Here is a 19,433-nt window from a genome sequence, read left to right on the forward strand (position 1 = left end):
ACAGACCTAAAGATACTCTCAAATGGTCTGGGGCTGGAGAAATCAGTTCCAGAGAATGAAATACAAGCTATCCCAGATAAACCTCAAGTGTATATCAACATATGTGATTAGAGATGGCCAAAGTCTAGATTTTGTGGGTACAGATTATAAATCAACAGATTTTGCTGGAGGAACATTTTGTGGGGAGAACATTTTCTCTGGCTATCTCTAATAGCTTTTGCTACCTTCCTGTCTTTTGTATAAAAGAAAGAAAAAGGAGAGTAACAGAGAACATGTAGCTATTTATAACTTTTTCAATGACTGCACATCAGGACAGCTTTGTGAGCTGAGCAGGATGTGAGGGTGGGGAGATTTCCATCCTCTACACAGTAAGAACCTGCTGGGTAAATCCCCAGTTTATAATCAGGAGAGACAGGACTCTTGTATCGGTATTATACAGCGGAGGTGGCAGGGGCCAAGCTGTGGTTAGGCATCGGTCTGTAAAGAAAGCTGGCAAGGATTTCAGGAAGTGATCCTGATTTAAATCTTGAGCTCTCTACCAGGTAAGAATGACCACAGTCACCTAGGTGCTTCCCTTTTAGAAAAATCAGCTTGGGCCTACCTGCCTAGGGCCTCAAAGAAATCAGGTGATTGATACAAAGGAGAATGACAAGGACTGTGATAAACTCTTTCTCTTCCCCTCATATTCAATTCTCCTTCATTCTTTCCTTTCTTCTTTACCCTGACCCTCTGGCCTCCGATTATTTCTGTTCTTTTTACCTTTTCCCCAACCAAATGACCTTTGTTCCACCCAGTATTCTGAGCTATATTGTGAATGTGATCCATTGGTTTTCCTATCTTAGTTCTCAATTTTTTTTTTACTTATTTCTCTCTCATATTCTCTCTATGGAGGAAGCCAAGGAAAGATAAAATACCTTTAATTTGTTAAAACGTCTTTTGTATTTACCATAATGTTAGTGCACCTACACCTAGATCTAGCTTTGGGGAGACTTGAATGAGACAACCAGATGACACCCAGAACAGGATTTTGATGTCTGGTATCCATGGGCTAAAAATACGAATAGCTTCCTTTATATGACATTTTAAGGTCTGCAAAGCACTTTACACATGTGTTATTCCATTTGTCCTCACAACCTTGACAGGTAAGTGTTATTATTATCTCCATTTTACAGATGAAGAAACTGAAGCTGTGAAGAGTCAGTGTCTTGCCAGGGTCACAGAACTAGCAAATGGCTAGAGTAGGATTTGAACTCAGGTCTTTCTGACCCCAATTCTAGTGCTCTCTGTACCTAGTCACTATATCTAACGATTTATTCATTCACTCACTCATTCATTCGAAAGCTACATTTATTAAGTACCTACAAGGCAAGTAGGTGGCATATTGGATAGAGTCCCAGGCCTGGAGTCAGGAAGACCTGAGTTCAAATCTGGCCTCAGATGCTTACTACCTATGTGACCCTGGGCAAGTCACTTAACTCTGTCTGCCTCAGTTTCCTCATCTGTAAAACAAGTTGGAGAATGAGATGGTAAATCACTTCAGTTTCTTTACCAAGAAAACCCCAAATGGAATCATAAAGAGTTGGACAAAACTGAAATAACTGAACAACAATAACACAAAGCACAGTACTTCGAGTAATTGTAGGGATACAAGAATGAATAAGAAATGATTCTTGCCTGCAAAGAGCATATAGTCTAGTGAGGGAGATAAGACATATGAAAGAAACATGAAAACTGTAATGCAATGTACGATATGAAAGTACAGAAAAGAGGTATAAATCATGTGCCATGAGTGTTCAGAGGGAAAACTTTGGCTAGGGGTTAGGGCAGCTTAATGGGGGAGCTGGCATTGAAGCTGAGCTTTGAAGAATGTACTGGTCACCTGAACCAACCATTAAGGGAAAGAATATTTACAGGGTACAAGGTGAACAAAGACAAGGAAGGGGAAAGTTGTTAACCTGGGGATATAAGACAGTAGGGTGGGGAAGGGAGGGAATACTTGAGTGTAGCTAAAGCATAAGGTGCATGAAGCAAAGTTGTGACAGGTGAATCTACCTAAGTAGGTGAGGCCAAATCATGGAAGTTTTTGATCCCAAGGTTAGGGAGTTGGGGCTTTATTCAGGAGGCAGTGGGGAGCCAATGAAAGCATTTGGGGAGTAGGTTAAGGGATCACATAATAGGATCTGTGCTTAAAAAATATTAATCTATATAGGATGAATTGGAAAGGGGAGAGACTGGAAGGACAAAGACCAGACCAAACTAAGCCATATGCTCCAAACTACAGAATTTTAGAGTGAATAGGGACCTTATTCAGTCAGTCAAGAAGTATTTATTGAGCATTTATTATGTTCTAGACATTAATGCTAAGCACTGGTGATGGAAAGAAATGCAAAAACAGTCCCTGTTTACATTCTAATGGGGAAGAAAAATAGCATCAAATAACTGGATATATAGATTATATATATATATATATACATACACACATACATACATATATATATATATATATATATAGAGAGAGAGAGAGAGAGAGAGAGAGAGAGAGAGAGAGAGAGAGAGAGAGAGAGAGAAAGGGAGGAAGGAGGGAGGGAGAGAACAAAGTTCATCTCAAAAGGGAAGGCACTTGCAATTGTGGGGACTAGAAAAGGCCTTTTGCAGAAGGTGGGATTTGAGCTGAGTCTTTAAGCTACTGTCTCCTCCCCCACCTCCTCCTCTTTTTCCTCCTTCTCCTCCTCCCTCCCCCTCCTCCACTTCTTCCCATCCCCTCGGAGTGGATGCTCTGTTCAAAGAACTATAAGTTTTGACTGTTTGAGGTTTGGGGGCTAGATTTTTTTTTTCCTTCCCTACTTATTTATTCTATCATTTTTGTTTTAAAACTGGGACAAATAACTATTTTGTCTCATATAGTTTTTATTTTATGATTTCTTGAAATATAGCTCTGAAAAACCAGGCTGTGATGTAGGCCATTGCGATTCAAATGGAGCTACTTGATTATGCCTTTAAACATAAATGGCTCTCTGGCTCTCAACAACTGGCCAAAAATAGGCCTCCACTCAAACCTCACTTACTCGTTGTTTGGATTCTGAAGGTTCGGAGTGAGAGTAAATAGCAATAGTTTCTGTCCTGGCCAGAAACTCTGGGGGTCTTTCCCTCATAGATTGATTCTTTTGTGAAGGCAAACTAGGCCGTGTTTTGCCTCAATTCTTACCTAGCCTTTAACTATTGAATGGGTATTGTCTCAGACAAACTGAGACCTGGGAAAGACCTTAGCTTAAAAAAGCCCAGATCTCCCACTGCATCAGGAACCATCACCAGCCATCCTGACCTGTGTCTTTTGCACAGCTCTGCCTCTTTTAAATCCAATTCATTATTAAGTCAATACATCACTCTCCTGATGTCATTGGCCCTTTTCAAGAACTAAGGATGAACAACAATAAAAACAGAGCCATGACCAGACCTGTTCTTTAAACTAATCACCTTAGCTGGTGAGTGGAGGTTGGTCTGGAGTCCGGAGAGACTTGAGGCAGAGAGACCAGTAAGAAGGCTATTGCAAAATCCAGGTGAAGGGTGACAAGAACCTGAATGAGAGTGACTACTGTAATTCTATAACTCTTTTTTTGTTTGTTTTTTTTGTTTGTTTGTTTGTAACTCTTTTTTAACTTAGCCATTGTCTGGAGCCTCCCTCTTCCTCATCCCTCATATTCAAAGGAGACTTTAGCTGAAACAATTGGCTTAATCATGGTACTGTGAACACAAATCAGGAAATTAAGAGTAGGGGCTTATTTCAGATACAGAAGAATGAATTCGGTTTTAGACACATTGAGTTTGAAGTGATAAGACCATCCATCGCCTCAGACTTTTGCCAAGCAGAAATATTTATCCAGTATAGTAAATGAAATATCCAATAGAAAGTATGAAATTAAACTGTGACTTCATGATTCAAGACAACATAATAAACTTTTAAAGAATTCTTTCACTATATGAGAGAATGATTTTTTCCTTCTTTTATTCATACCTATCCTAAAGGTTCTCCAGCACAGTCTGGTCTGCTGAAGCCAAATTGAAAGGCCCCATGAGGTACAATATGTGATATGTGGACAGCAAGATGTATGTCCCACTTTTGCTGGATCAATTGTTTGTTTGTTTGTTTGTTTAGTGAGGCAATTGGAGTTAAGTGACTTGCCCAGTGTCACACAGCTAGTAAGTGTCAAGTATCTGAGCCTGTATTTGAACTCAGGTCTTCCTGAATCCAGGGCCGGTGCTCTATCCACTGCGCCACCTAGCTGCCCCTTGCTGGATCAATTGTTTTAAGTCACCTGCATATAGGTCAGCAGCCATCTACTTTTGGAATACATTAACTTTATTAATTAAATGGCTCATCGGTTAGCCAAGCTAAAAAAAAAAGACAGCCATATACTCTTTCAAAAAATTAAATAACTAACACTTAAATTCACTTTGGTCACTGTCCCCTTCAAAAATAAATTTCCAAAACATACAGTAAAGAGTATTTTTTTTCAGCCCATGGTGCCTCATTTGGTGAATTTTGAAAGGATGTGGTTATGGCTTTTGACATCAGAAAGGAAGCCAAGCGATGCTGACTGAATGTAGATAGAAAGATAAAACTGGAGGCACCTAGGTTGCCTTTCAATATTGCTTTGAGAATTAACCGTCTCCCCTTCGCAGTCTTTTTGCTAAACTTGCTTCCTCCGGGTGTGTAGAAGGGTTATGTCCAAGGTTTTCGACTTTTTCAGGGCTGGACCATGAATAACTGTATCCTTCTGGAAGAACAACTGATCAAAAAATCCCAACAAAAGAGAAGGACTTCCCCCTCCAACTTCAAAGTGCGATTCTTTGTTTTAACCAAAGCCAACTTGGCATATTTTGAAGACCGCCATGGGGTATGTGATTGCTAATTTTTTTCCCCCACTAATGCTTTGAATGGAATGTATGCTAGAGGGGATGAACTAATATTCTGAAGATGTAAAGTACATTTAAGTTTTTATAAAATATCTGTTCCGTTTTTGCCAGAGGCCTTAGAAATGTATCATTCAATTTTCATCAAATTCAGGTGCCTCAAACTTTGCCTCTAAAAGTTGGCAAAACAAAAAACAGTGGGAGATATTGATAATGGGTCTGCACAGAGGAAAGTAAAGAGCATAAGGCAGCTATTATCTATTCTAGCACATCACAGTTACCTAGGGATTTGTTGTCAATGTGATTTCCATCTTTCTAGTTCAGTGAAAAGTTTCAGCCATCAGGTTGTTTCTGTTTATCAAGAGGGCAGAAAACAATGACATGACAATGATGATGACAACGACGACGACAATGATGATGATTTACTGTAAGGGAAAGCGCTGGAATATCAGGATGCCTGTGGTCTATCTAATTCAAACTTTGCCATCCCAGTCATCAATTCTCTAACAGGGCATTTGTTTTTAGAGTGCTTTCCAGCTGAAAGATGCAATGATTTTATGAATTGTCTCTTGTATAGCATTTTTTTATTTTTTCAAAGTGTTTGACATCTATAATTCTATATCCAAGTTGTCTCGCTAATGTGGATAGAAACAAGTTTTAGCTTCATTTTTACAAAAGGAGACATACATTATCATATAATGTTAGAGTTGAAAATTACCTTTAGACATCATCTTGTTTAAGCCCTTTATTATACAGATGAGAAAATAAAGGTCCAGGCAGGTTATATGGCTTGTGAAAGATCACGCAGCTAATTAGTGGCCACTCTGGAATGTATCTCCTCCCTCCCAATCCAGTCCTCTTTTTGCTATAAAATGGTGTCCCTCCATGTGCTTGATAGATAACTGTCAAAAATAATAAATTGATTTTATTTAGGATCTGAACTGTAGGTTGTTAGCATGAGATCAGGTCCTTTAAAGCACTGGCCCACTCCTCAATTCACCTCAGTACAGAGACAAAATTTCTAATGTAAAGTAGACAAGAGTTTTCAGTGAAACCCAACATAACAAAGCATCTGTGATTTACTATTTGTTAGTCACCCATATACATTTTATGTTAAAGTGATGTGACTTATTTTTCCAGGAGGTTTGTATGTATGTATGTATGTAGGTATGTGTATGCATGTATGTATGCACATGTATGTATGTGTGTATATATATTGATATACTGGTTATGTGCAGAGAGAGAGAGAAATCTACAATATCTGAAGACAAATACTGGGATTAAAGCATTGTAATAGGTAATGTAGAAGACTATAATCTGTTTCTCAGTGTAGATGATGAAATCTTAACCTTTTTTGTTTTGTTTGTATAGTATTTTGATAACTCTTAAAAATGTAATTAATTTCCTGTGAAACCCTATGTATTTTATTTTATTCATGTAAAAACATTATCTGGAGAAGGGGTCTGTAGGCTTCACAGACTGCTAATGGAGTCCCTGACCAAAGAAAAAATTAAGAAGCCAGGTACAAATAATGTACTCCACTGAACTAAGAAATAACATGATGTGGCTCTATTTTTTTAAATTATAAATGGCATATTTTCTAGAAGTCCTTATTTCACATTATAACAATTGTTCTTGGCTCTTAAACATTTCCTTGCTTAAATATGGTCTATATTTTTCACTCATTACTTTTTGTTTGCTTCATGTAACATTGCTTTATTGAGCAATGGTTAGACATTATTGTATTAATCAGGCATAAAAAGTACCTTGAGGTTATACTTTCCAAGTAATAGCCCATCCTAATGGTTTTCAATCAGGTTTTACTCCTTAGGTTTTATTCCTTTTTTAAAGGCAAAATTTAATTATATAGAAGGTTCTTTAATACACAAGGACAATTTTGTCAATCCTGGGAATTAAATGTCCCGGCTAAAAACTCCTTGCTGAGTACCAAGAACATGTTGTCATGACTCCAAGAGTTTATTGTTTTTTCATATTTATAATACATGTGTGTAAACAAAGGTAATGTGTTTTTTCTTTAAAATATACAGTAAAATACAGAGAAACTTGTCTGAGATCACAGTGGGATTGTTAGAGAAAGAGAACTATGGTTTCTTCTTTCCTTCTCAGTTCTAAATGCTTAAGCCACTTTCTCCCACACAACCTATTCATTGACTTGACAATAATAACAACATTGTCATTAGGGGCATAGCACCTTTCTTCTAAAGATTTCATTAAACATGATCACCCAAATTATCTTTGAAGTCACAGAATAATAGATTTAGAGCTAGAATGAAGCTGAGAGGTCATCTTGTCCAATCCCTTCATTTTACAGCTGAGGAAATTGATGCTCAGAGTCCCACAGGTATTAAGTAGAAGAGGTAGAATGTGTAACAATATTCTCTGCTTCTAAATTTAACACACTTACCACGACATCGCAGTGGGAAAAGATCTGAACACATTATTTTTCTTTTTCTTTTTTCTTTCTTTTTTTTTTTTTGTTGAGGCAATTGGGGTTAAGTGACTTGCCCAGGGTCACACAGCTAGTAAGTGTTAGGTGTCTGAGGTCGGATTTGAACTCAGGTACTCCTGAATCCAGGGCTGGTGCTCTATCCACTGCACCATCTAACTGCTCCTGAACATGTTAATTTTCAAGTGAAAGAAAATGAAAGCCAAGAAATTAAATGACTCCTTATGGTCACAGCCATACCAAGAGTCACTGGGAAAGTGGATCTTAGTTCTTTCTATTAATATGGCTTAAATATAGTCTCTCTCTCTCTCTCTCTCTCTCTCTCTCTCTCTCTCTCTCTCTGTATGTATGTATGTAATTTCCAGAGTTAGACATTTTCATAGAACCATAATATTTCTCGCCTATAAGGGACCTTAGGTCATTGAATATCAGACCTGGCAAAAACAAATCATTGCATGTTAAAACTGGAAGGGTTCTTTGAACATAGTGTTGGTTCTGAAAGAGCCCTTTGAACATGCAGTGTCAGACGTAGGAGGAATCTTCACTTATGCTCCTTGTCCTTTTAGAAGAGCATTCCCTATGGAAAACCAACACCTCATAACTCTATAATAGTTAAAAAAAACACAATTAAATATCCATTATAATTGATGTTGTTGTTGTTCAGTTGTTTTTCTAGTTATGTCTGACTCTTTGTGACCCCTTCTTGGGGTTTTCTTGCTAAAGATATTGGAGAGGTTTGCCATTTTCTCTCCAACTTTTCCCCCAAGATGAGGAAATGGAAGCAAACAAGGTTAAGTGATTTTTACAGGGTTACACAGCTAATATCTGAGGCCAAATTTGAACTCAGATCTTCCTGACTCCAGGCACTCTATCCACTGAACCATCTAGCTGCCCCATTATAATTTATAGAGATATTTATATCAAATATGGAATTTAAATGTTGGATATATCATGGGTTGCACTAGAATGAGACTCAGGAGACCTGGGTTATAGTCCTGAAACTACTATTAAAATCCAAGTGATCTTAGGTAAATCACTTCCCCTTTGTGACCCCCATTTTCCTTCTCTATAAAATAGAGGAAATGGTCTAGATGATATCTATCATTCCTTGACATCTCTAATATTATTTGGTTCTATCTAGAATCTTAGAACAAAATCATTCTAAGGGGTAAATGACTGCCTTTCCTCAGAGGTAGTTTTGGTGAAGGGAACAGGAAAATCACATGAGGGTCCTGGGTGCCTGAGGAAAAAGAAAGGGCTCCAGAGAGGAAGAAAAGGGGTACACCAAAGGCAACTTGGTCCACCAAAACCACATTTCTTTTTTTTTGTTTGTTTGTTTGGTTTTTTTTTTTTTTGTGGGGCAATGGGGGTTAAGTGACTTGCCCAGGGTCACACGGCTAGTAAGTGCCAAGTGTCTGAGGCCGGATTTGAACTCAGGTCCTCCTGAATCCAGGGCCGGTGCTTTATCCACTGTGCTATCTAGCCGCCCCCCAAAACCACATTTCTGGAATTCACAAGTATACAATCCCAAATTTTCTTCAGGACTGCCAAGATCTTCCGGAAGACCAAAACTAGCCTTAAAAATGCGAACTTTCTCTTTTGCTCTGGAGTTATTAATTAGGTGGTAAATTGTGTCCCTTTGCACAAAGAGGAGTTTAAACACCAACACCAAGCAGCATCAGCATTTAAGTAGAGATATGAAAGGGCTATAATTTTGATTACTGTCAACTTAGAGATAGCAACATCACTCTAAGACTCATAGAATTTTAGAACTAGAAGGGTCCTTATAAATTACCCAGTCCAATTCACTTATTTAGCAGGTGAGAAAACTGAGGCCGATAAACCTAACGTGAATTACCTCAAGCAACATAGATAATTAGTGGCAGAGCCTGGCCTAGAATCTGAATCCTTGACTCTTAGTTCAACATATAGAAAGCTGCATGTAGGGACTTCTGTTAAAATAAGTGTTATCTAAGATTAGATAATGAATAAAAAAGATTTAGGTTCTAATTTCAATTTATTAGATGATCTCTAAAGTCCTCTCAAGTTCAGATACTCTGTAGTTTATTAATTTCTACTACTATAGCCTGCTTAGAAAAAGCACCAGCCCCTTCCTGGGTTACAATCCGATCTCTGATACTTCCTATTTGTATGACTTTAGGTGTCACTTAAACTGGGCCTCAGTTTCCTCATCTTTAAAATGAGGGAATTGGGCTAGATGGCTTCCAAGTTCCTTTCCAGCTTTAGATCCATGCTCCTTAAGAATTAATACTCTGTTGTCTTTCTATCTCTGGCTCCTAGCACATAGTAGGCACTTCATAAATGTTCATTGATCGACTCTATCACCTCACGGGAAGGTGGATTTACCATCTAATCCAACATCTTCATTTTATGAATGATGAATGACAAACTGAGCCACCCAAAGTTACCTAGTTAGTAACTGGCAGAGCCGGGACCCCAACTCTGGTCTCTACCTCCAAATCCAGTGCTCTTTCCAACCATGTTTCACAGGAAAGCTGTAACTAAAGCCTCAAGAAACTTGAGCTAGTATATCATGAAGATCTGCACTTTCATGTATTATCCTTTTTTTCTGTCTTACTATTTATATGGAAACAGGTATTTCATTTGGAATTTGCTTAATGGAGGATTTTTTTAAAATTAATGGTAAAAAATGTGAACTAATGCTATTACTATTATTGACTATGTAGAGATTTCTTCACTGTCCCACTCTGAGAACAATGAAGAACTTGTACATAATAATAGGAATAATAATAGGAATAATAATAACTAACAATTATATAGTGCTTACTTACTCTGTACCAGGCACTGTGCTGAGTGCTTTATAAATAGTATCTCATTTGATCCTCACAATAGCCCTGAGAGCTAGGTGCTTTTGTTATCCCCACTTCATGGATGAAGAAATGGTCAGACAATGGTTAAGACCTGGTGCCCAAGGTCACATGGCTTGTAAGTATCTGAGGCCAGCTTTTAACTCAGGTGTTCCTGACTCTAAGCCCAGTCCTCTGTCCATTGAGCCACCAGGCAGAAAAACTTTGCCAAATTTTCAAATAATGTTAAAAGGACCACTGGTAGCACATTCAATTCAACATATAGTTATTAAATACCTGCTGTGTTGGGTATTAGGAAAGGGATCTAGCCTGTGTAATACTCCTGACCTCACAAATGGCAGTAGAAGAGAGCCTTCGGAAGCAGAAGTTCAAGTGTTTTCTGGATTGTGCTGTGTAATCAATTGGTACTTCAGAGAGTTTTAATTCTGCTGGTGTGAGCACATCCTCCACTATACAACTCACAGCTCCTGTGTGCTTTAGTGGACCATCTTCATGACCCTCCATGGCTGAAAACCATCATCACTTTTTTTTTTTTTTTTTTAGTGAGGCAATTGGGGTTAAGTGACTTGCCCAGGGTCACACAGCTAGTAAGTGTTAAGTGTCTGAGGCCGGATTTGAACTCAGATACTCCTGAATCCAAGGCCAGTGCTCTATCCACTGCGCCATCTAGCTGCCCCCATCATCACTTTTCAGTAATGGGCATCTTCAGACTTACCTAAGGTCTTGCTCATTCAATGGATGCATCACCAGGCCAGTATTTGACCTCTTTCTAGTTTGGTAGGACCTGCTGGATATTTTGTCTCGATGAAATGTCCCTGGAGGGCCCAGAGGGGCTCTTACTGTGTGACCTTGGACAAGTCACATCATCTGTACACTCGGGTTCCTCATCTGTAAAATGAAAAAGTTGGAAGATGATCTCTTAGGTCCTATCCTATGATCCTATCATATTTCTGGTTCCATAAAATGGGATGATAATACCTGGCCTAATTACCTACCTCCCTGCACCATTCAATTCAACAAATATTTATTTGGTGCCCACTATGTATGAAGCAGTATACTAAGTCCCTGGGGAATGGAAAGATAAACACTAGAGTCCCTGCCCTTAAGTAGTTTACATCCCTTGGGAAGGGCTCAGGGCAGGGATATATGCACACAGGTAAGTATAAGGTAGGGAATGATAGGAACAAAGAAGAAATGAAGAGAAAGAACTTGAAAATTTTAAGTGGGGGAAGGGAGAGGGAGGGAGGGAGGGAGGGAGGGAGGGAGGGAGAGAGAGAGAGAGAGAGAGAGAGAGAGAGAGAGAGAGAGAGAGAGAGAGAGAGAGAGAGAGAATATGTTGACAAAGAAGTTGATGCCTGCACTGAGCATTGAATAAAAATGAGGATTCTTAAAGGTTAAGATAAGGAGGCAGAAATCCATTCTAAGAATGCATGAATTCAGAAGTAGGAGATAGTATGGTGGGAGATGGTAGTATAGTTTGGCAGGAATGTATATGACTACATGAAGGGGAGTAATGAAAAATAAGGTCAAATTAAGTAAGTTGGTGCCAGGTTGTAGAAAACCTTGAATGACCAGGCTAAGGAGTTTATATTTTGTCTCCTGAACAACAAACAGAAAATAGCTTTAGTTTTTGAGTAAAGAAGTGGCAAGGAAACACCTAGCCATACCTCAAAAAGCTAACCACATAGGGTCTTCCAGGCTCATGAAGACAAAGGATTTAATGAAAAGTATTCCAAAAAATGGAAAATGCATGTAAAATGCTAGTTCATAGTCAGTTAACCAAGCAAGCAAACATCTGTTAAGCCTACTATGTGCCAGGTATTGTGCTAGGTGTTGGGGATACAAATACAAAGAATAAAACAATCCCTGCTGTCAATGACTTTATATTCTACTTAAAAGAAAGGAAAAATATGTGTGAGTATAAAATGAAGATTATAGCTAAAATTTTTATTTTCCTAAAAGCTTCATGTTTTTGATGTTGGAAGGAAACTCAGAGAGCATTTAGTCCAACAGTCTCTTTTATAGATGAAGAAACTGAGGTGCATAGAAGGCCAATGGCACACCCCAGGGGATCATATAGCTAGTGAGCAAGTCACATGGCCAGAGCTAGAACCCCAGTCTCTTGATGCACCATCCAGTGTTTTTCTCACATTATTATCATAATTTTCATTATTGTAATTGTTATTACTCACTGCACTAGCACTTTCTTATGGATGATATCTTTAATTGGAAATCAAAGGTCTGAAGAATTAGGACTTTCTCTAATGTTCTCTGAAGGATTTTGAACTGGCATTTTGTGCAATGTATATGGTGGGCTCTCTTGTTCTGATAATATCTTATTGAATAGCTCTGATCCTGTGTGAAAGGAGCAAAAGAGCACCCTTCCTAATGTAGTTTACAACAAGCTCTCTCATTTGAACAAGTGCCCATTCTCCATCAGGAGCTATTCTCTGCTCCTGGTTTGCATTTAGGGAAGAAAAGTAATAGTTGATCTGAGAGCTAGTGATCTAACTACTAAGATTACCTTTTATCTATTCTGGTTTTATCTTATATATTCTGATTTGCACACGCTGTTTTTTCTATTAGAATATAACCTCCTTAAGGGTAGGTATTATTTTTGCTGCTCTGTTGTTGTTGTTGTTGTTCTTCTTCTTCTTTTTCCTCCTCTTCTTTCTCCTCCTCCTCTTCTTCCTCCTCCTCCTCCTCCTTCTTCTTCATCACCATCATCATCCCCACAGCTTAACACAATGCCTGATGGTAAGTCCTTAATAAATGCTTGTTGAATGGTTGATTGATTGATCTATTGATCAGAATGGAATGAGATATACATTTTTAACTAGAGCCAATATCCTGTTTTGTTTTGTTTTGCTTGAATGTAATTACTTGTCTTGAGAGAAGTTTCTGTTGTTGGGAGAGCTTGGGGGAAGTGATAGGGATGTATAAAAAGAGCATCAATAAGTTCCTTGTGAGCAGGTATTTCATTTTTCCCCTTTGTATTCCCAGCACCCAGCTCAGTGCCTGGCACATAGTAAGCATTTAATAAATGTTTCTTGATTGATTAAAAACATTTAAAAAGAAAAAATGAAAGATTAATAGACACTGCATATAAATGAAATTCCAGGAATCCAACATTTTGTTTCTGCTTGTTTTTAAGAATAGGATACTCTTAATAGCTCTAATTCTCTTTGTAGTAACTGATCTCATTTAAGTAACCATTAATCTTCACTTTTCTTCCTCATAAGAAAAATTTTTTTCTTTTTTGTTCCATTCAAAAACTTGGCATTAAATGATATGTAACAGGATAAGAATGATCTCAAATAAGGCCTGCCAGGTGTTCACTCGAAATACGATCTCACCGACCACACAGGTTTACTGCTAGTCTGTCTCATGGACTAACTATGAAACTGGAGAAAGCCAGAACAGTTGTACATCAAAAGGAATTGTGAATTTAAATTGTGGTGCCAGAAATGACATTAGAGATCATTTAGTCCAGCTCCCTTTTTTTCAGATGAAGAAACTGAGACCCAGAAAGAGTGAGTGCCTCAGCCAAGGTGATTTGTCAAGTGACTGACACTGAAACTAAAATTCATTGCAGGCTAAGCTCAGTGTGCTTTCATCATTCTTCCTCTATTGGAAGGATAATATTTCTGGCTATGGCTTTTTTTTTTCCCAACTAAGAATAAGTAGGACCATAGATCTAGAATTAGAAGGGACTTCAGATGCCAAGTCTAACCCTCTCCTTTTAGAAATGAAGAAACTGAGAGTCAAGGAGAAGTAATTTGCCCAAGGCTACATAGGTAATAATTTTTGTTAATATATTGTCAGTCTTTCTTAGGTTCATAATTCCTTCTTCTTCTTTTTTTTTTTTTTTTGGTGAGACAATTGGGGTTAAGTGACTTGCCCAGGGTCACACACCTAGTAAGTGTTAAGTGTCTGAAGCCGGATTTGAATTCAGGTACTCCTGACTCCAGGACTGGTGCTCTATCCACTGTGCCACCTAGCTGCCCCCATAATTCCTTCTTAAAGCTAATAGTTAATATTTCTATGATCTTATATAATTTACAAGTCTTTTTTAAACAACAGCTTTGTGAAGTATATAATACAATTATTATCATTCCCATTCTTCTGAGTAGGAAACTGAGGCTCGGAACAGCAAAGTAATTTATCCAAGGTCACATAAAAGTTTAATGGAAGAGCTGGGATTTGAACCTGTGGCTCATTCTAAGTTGGACACTTTCTACTTCACCTTGATTTCTCTCAGCTGATCTATAATAATAAGCAATGGAAACATTCAGGATTGCTCGATTCTTTGTCAAATCCCTGAATTTAAATTAGATCACCTAGTTGTGTTACAAGGGAGATTCCCCCTCATTCAATTCATGTGAATGATATTTTTCAGATCTTGGCCAATTTTCTGGAAAAGTATTTACAGATCATGTTATTTTCATTAGCTCTTTTATTGCTAGGAGGGGCCAGCTTCTAGCTATTCCATTTGCAGTTCCACTGTATGACTCTAACGATGACAAAGAAAAGTCCATGGGAGAAAACATTTGACCCATGGTTCCCCTTTCTTCCATACCTCTAAAGCATGGTGGCCAAGCTTCCCAAGTTGCCACACAGTTTGGTTGGTTGTTGAGGGTTTTTTGTACTTATGCGATTCTCCCTTCAAGAAGTGTTACATGGAATTTTTTTTTTTAAAGAATAAGAAAGGAATCGTAATTAATTCTGTTTTGAAATGTATTGAGAATTTTATACCACCCTTTAAGATAAGTGGAGACATCTTAAGGAGCTGTAAAATCAGGGCTGGTAATCACTACTTTTAAGAGGAGATAACAGTGATAAGGAAGAGAAGGATCAGTTAATCAATGAACAGATATCTATTAAGTATTTGCTATGTGTAAGGCATTGTGCTAGACTATCTGGGGAGAATCCAAACAAGACTTGGGGAGAAAGAATAATGACTTGAAATCATAAATTTTTAAAGGCTTACAAAGCATTTCCCTCAATATAAACCATATAAATTATGTGGTATGCGTATTTTTCTTCCCACTTTACAGATGAGGTCTAGAATGGCAAAATGAATTCATTGACTGTGCTCATACAACTAGGAAATGAAGGAGCCAGAATTGAAATCCAAGTTTCCTAAGTCCAAACACCAGGCTTTTTACATTATACCAAAAACATGTATCCATATAAAAAGTTAAATAATAATAGATGGAAAGCATATGATAAGTGCAGTATGGTATAGATAGAGACCAGAGGGAGAACCCACTAGGGGCTGAAATGGTCAGAGAAGCCAAAGGTCGAACCTGAACTGGGTCTTTGAAGGATGGGATTCAGATAAGCAAAGAGAGGATTTCACTACTAAAATCAAACTTACAAAGACTCAGGGGAAGAGATGAAGCCAAGGAGGGAAGTTTGAGCCCCTAGTTAGGCCCACATTCTCCATCCCACGCTTTTAAGACTTGCATTTTTGCCAGCTTCTCACTCCATTTGGAAGGGAAAGCATTTAGAGCAGCTTCCAATAGCACAGGATTAATCAATGAATCAGTCACCAAGTATTTATTCAGCACCTATTATGTGCCAAGCACTGTGCTAAGATCTGGGGCTACAAGTATGAAGAATTAGAATAATCCCTGCCCACAAAAAAACTTGCATCCTAATGGGGAGACTAGAAGTACCTAGATAAATGCTTACAGAATAACTATAAAGATAATAAATTCAACTAAATACAAAGTAGTTGAACACAAGATAATTAGGGAGGGAACCAGTCGTTGGGGGAATCAGGAAAGGCTTCATGTGGGAGGTAATGCTTGAGCTGCATCCTCAAAGGAAAGAAATATTCTGTGAGGTTGAAGTAAGGACAGCGTACATTCAGCATGGCAGTCATCACAAAAACATGGAGATGGGAGATGATGAAGTGGTGAGTATAAGTAACAGAGAGCAGGTCATCTGCAAAGGATCTCAGAAGACATCTTGGTCAATCCCTTTATTTTACCAAAACTGAGCTCCAGAAGTAGGAGGTGACATGTTTGAGATCACACGATTAGTAAACAGCAGATCAAAGATCTGAATCCTAAATTTGTGAGTTCCAGCTCTAATGCTTTTTTCCCATTATACCACACATAGAGCTTGGATAGTCAACAATGAATATTGTCACCTTTGTAGATAAAACAGTGTTAAATTAATAAATAGGGTTGGGGATGATTTAGACTTAAAAAGAACTTTAGAAACCACCTGTAGTGCAACCACCTTGTTTTACTTTTGAGGAGACTAAGGAATAAAATGTTTTATAAGAAAAGTTGCATCTGACTTCGGTTTTGAAGGAAGACTTTGACATCAATGAATAGAGATAAGTGGGAAGTTAATTCCACCTGTGGGGAACATTGTGAGTAAAGGCATGGAGTCTAAAGAAGGCAGGGCAAGAATTAGGGATGGAGAGTATTCCAGTTTGACTGAAATGTAGAGTTGTTGTCGTTGTTGTTCAGTTGTTTCAGTCATGTCCAACTCTTCATGACCCCATTTGGGTTTTTTGTTTTGTTTTGTTTTTGGCAAAGATACTAGAATAGCTTGCCATTCCTTCTCCAGTTCATTTCACAGATGAGAAACTGAGGTGAACAGGGAAGGTTCAGGAATTCATACTTTATTCAGTAGGCAATGGGGAGCCACTTAAAGCCTTTTGAGTAGAGAAGTAACATGATCATAGCAGTATATTGCTTGGTCAATGGTGAAGAAGAGAGACCAGATTGAGGAAAGAGTAGAGGCAAAAGAAAATGGAGACAAAGACATCTATGGATAATTCCACCTAGATTTTTCTCTACTCATACCTCCATAGTGATTGGAAAAGAGATTTATTTGGCCCAAATTTTCACTTTGGATATTTGCATTATTCATAAAATAAATAAATATAGACATTTAGCTAATGATTTACTTCACTTGACTATGCCTGCTAAAGAAAGAGTCTTAATGGCCCTAATTAATCTCATTCTGAAGGCCAATAAACATACATTAACAATAGGTTCTGGTGAAAATTCCACCCTTCTGATCATCGAGTAACACTTTTGCTCAGGGAATAGTGCCTACATAACTTCAATTTCTCCACTCAAAAGAGGTCTGAGGGGAGAGAATGACATACATAAAAGCACAAGACTCAGGAACTTTTGAAAACCAGAAGGCACAAAGGCCCATTTTCTTGTGCTATGAGATCAATATAAAATGAAATATGTTCATGTCAAGCCCACCAAAATGAACCTACAGAAATAAACTTTTTAAGCACTTCCAAAGACCAAATGCTAAAATTCCCTCTCTACACCTTCTGGACCCTGCTCATAATCAATTACACCATTCATCCATTAGTTATTGGACCTGCTGCACAGTTATTTTCATTAAAGCCCAATGTGCATGTTTGACTTCATGACACTCTAGGGCCACTGAAAAGGTGAGAGCAGAAACTCTTAAGTAGTTTCCCATGCATATAAAATTCCCCCTTAGATCATATTTCCCTCTAGTTCCTTGAAATCCAGTAAAAGAAGGCTGTACTCTATAGGTTAATAATCTGGCCCAACGGCTTTTTGTTACCATATAATTTCCATGGAGCCAGAATAATTTACATAGAGGCTCCCTGATGTGTTTAATTGCTTAACATTCTAATTTTCTCTCTGTCATCCTCTTTCTAAGTGAACTTTAACTAGGTCCCTATTCCATTTCAATATGAAAGCATTTAAAGTGACATTCTTGAAACACATCAAGCTTGAGCATTAATTAGGCAGTGAAGATGGTTGGCCGAATTAAGTTAAATTATATGTTCACTCTAAAGAATAATGGACCACAAAATATCCCATTTTGATCTTCAAATACATTTTTGGGGAAGATTATGTTTCTAATGGAAAGCTCTAAGTATTGAATAACACTATTATAGTGCTGGCATTGAGAAGGGCTCATCATCCTTGAAAAGACATTTGAGTTTCTCCTAATAAGGTAATATTCTTACTAAGTTACTCCCCTGCTCAAAAACCATTAGTGGTTCCCTATCGTCCAAGGATAAAATACAAATTCCTTAGTCTGGCATTTAGGGCCATCTGGTTGGTTGGTTTGTTTGTTTGTTTTAATAGTTGTTTTCCCCAATTACATATAATCTGGTTTTAACTTTCTACCCTTATTTATGGCTACTCTCCTTCCTGAAGTCTATATACCAGTCAAAATAGACTATGAGCTGGTCACTAAAATGATATGCCATTTTTTTCTCCCAGACACTAGCCTATCCAACCTAATCCATACCTAATATGCACTCTTTCTTCATCTTAACATTCTTAACTTCCTTCAACGTTCAACTGGTGTTAACTCATGAAGCCTTCCCTGAGTCCTAATTTATTAGTGGTCTTTTTATCCTCAAATTTTCCTAAATCACTTTGATTTTTCTTTTACTATTATCATTCCAACTTTGTATTGTATTAACCCATGCATGGACATTTACACACATACACACAAACTTGCATACATGCACACACAAACACACACAGAGAATATTCATCCTTAGGGGAAATAGATGCTTATGTGGTATGATTTAAAGAATGGATTGTAAAAACAAAAACCCTGCTCCAAAATACCTACCCCATTGATGGTGTTAGGGTGCCGTGCTTGAAAAGGTACATATTACCTAGTAGCAAGAACACATAAGCCATTATTAGCTAGCTATTAGACCTAGCAGGATCCTAAGGGAATGAAACACAAAACAGAGAGTGGGTCCAAAAATTAGTAAGCTAAGAGTGCCGGCTGACAAGGAAAAAGGGAGGGAACTGGGCACTTTGAGGGAGGGGGAGATTTTGTGCCAATGGGAAAAATGGGCCCAGCAGGAAGATGAAGAATCAACAAAAACACATTAGGCTTTTCTCACAAAGCTGCCTCAAACCAGCCCTGTGCTGGATAACTCAATCCCTAGACAGCTTTATAATGAAGTTTTAACTATAGCATTTTGTATTGCATGCTCTCAAAACAGCTCAGCCAAGGCTCATAAGTGCTGTTTTGTTTCCATAACAGTTCAGAGAGTGACCTATTGTTGCCTCCATTTTACAGCTTGATATAAGAGGAAAAGCTGAGAGCTGAGAAGCCTGGCTTCAGTCCTGTTTATTCCACTAACTAATAATATAATATACCCACATAGGTCTTTCTGTCTTACCAAGTACTCTTCATGTGTAGTAGGGAGAATG

The 19,433-nt window shown here is 38.0% G+C and overlaps 2 protein-coding genes across 8 annotated transcripts in view; one reads left to right on the forward strand and one right to left on the reverse strand.

Moving 5' to 3' along the window:
• Window positions 1-19,433, reverse strand: part of MED7 (mediator complex subunit 7) — a 101,715-nt gene that overhangs the window by 27,066 nt on the left and 55,216 nt on the right. For 4 of the 6 annotated variants that reach the window (XM_043988777.1, XM_043988779.1, XM_043988776.1 and 1 more), the window contains exon 2: window positions 10,943-11,115. The exons of the other annotated variants lie outside the window; for them this stretch is intronic. The gene's annotated coding sequence lies outside the window, so the exon portion shown is untranslated. The remainder of the gene's footprint in view (window positions 1-10,942; window positions 11,116-19,433) is intronic. 6 annotated transcript variants of the gene reach the window in all.
• The window catches only part of ITK (IL2 inducible T cell kinase), an 87,861-nt gene continuing 73,185 nt past the window's right edge, over window positions 4,758-19,433 (forward strand). For both annotated transcript variants that reach the window (XM_043988774.1, XM_043988773.1), the window contains exon 1: window positions 4,758-4,895. In XM_043988774.1, the coding sequence (XP_043844709.1) occupies window positions 4,758-4,895 (138 nt within the window). The remainder of the gene's footprint in view (window positions 4,896-19,433) is intronic.

The sequence above is a fragment of the Dromiciops gliroides genome, chromosome 2 (genome assembly GCF_019393635.1).
Source record: "Dromiciops gliroides isolate mDroGli1 chromosome 2, mDroGli1.pri, whole genome shotgun sequence".
NCBI lineage: Eukaryota > Metazoa > Chordata > Mammalia > Microbiotheria > Microbiotheriidae > Dromiciops > Dromiciops gliroides.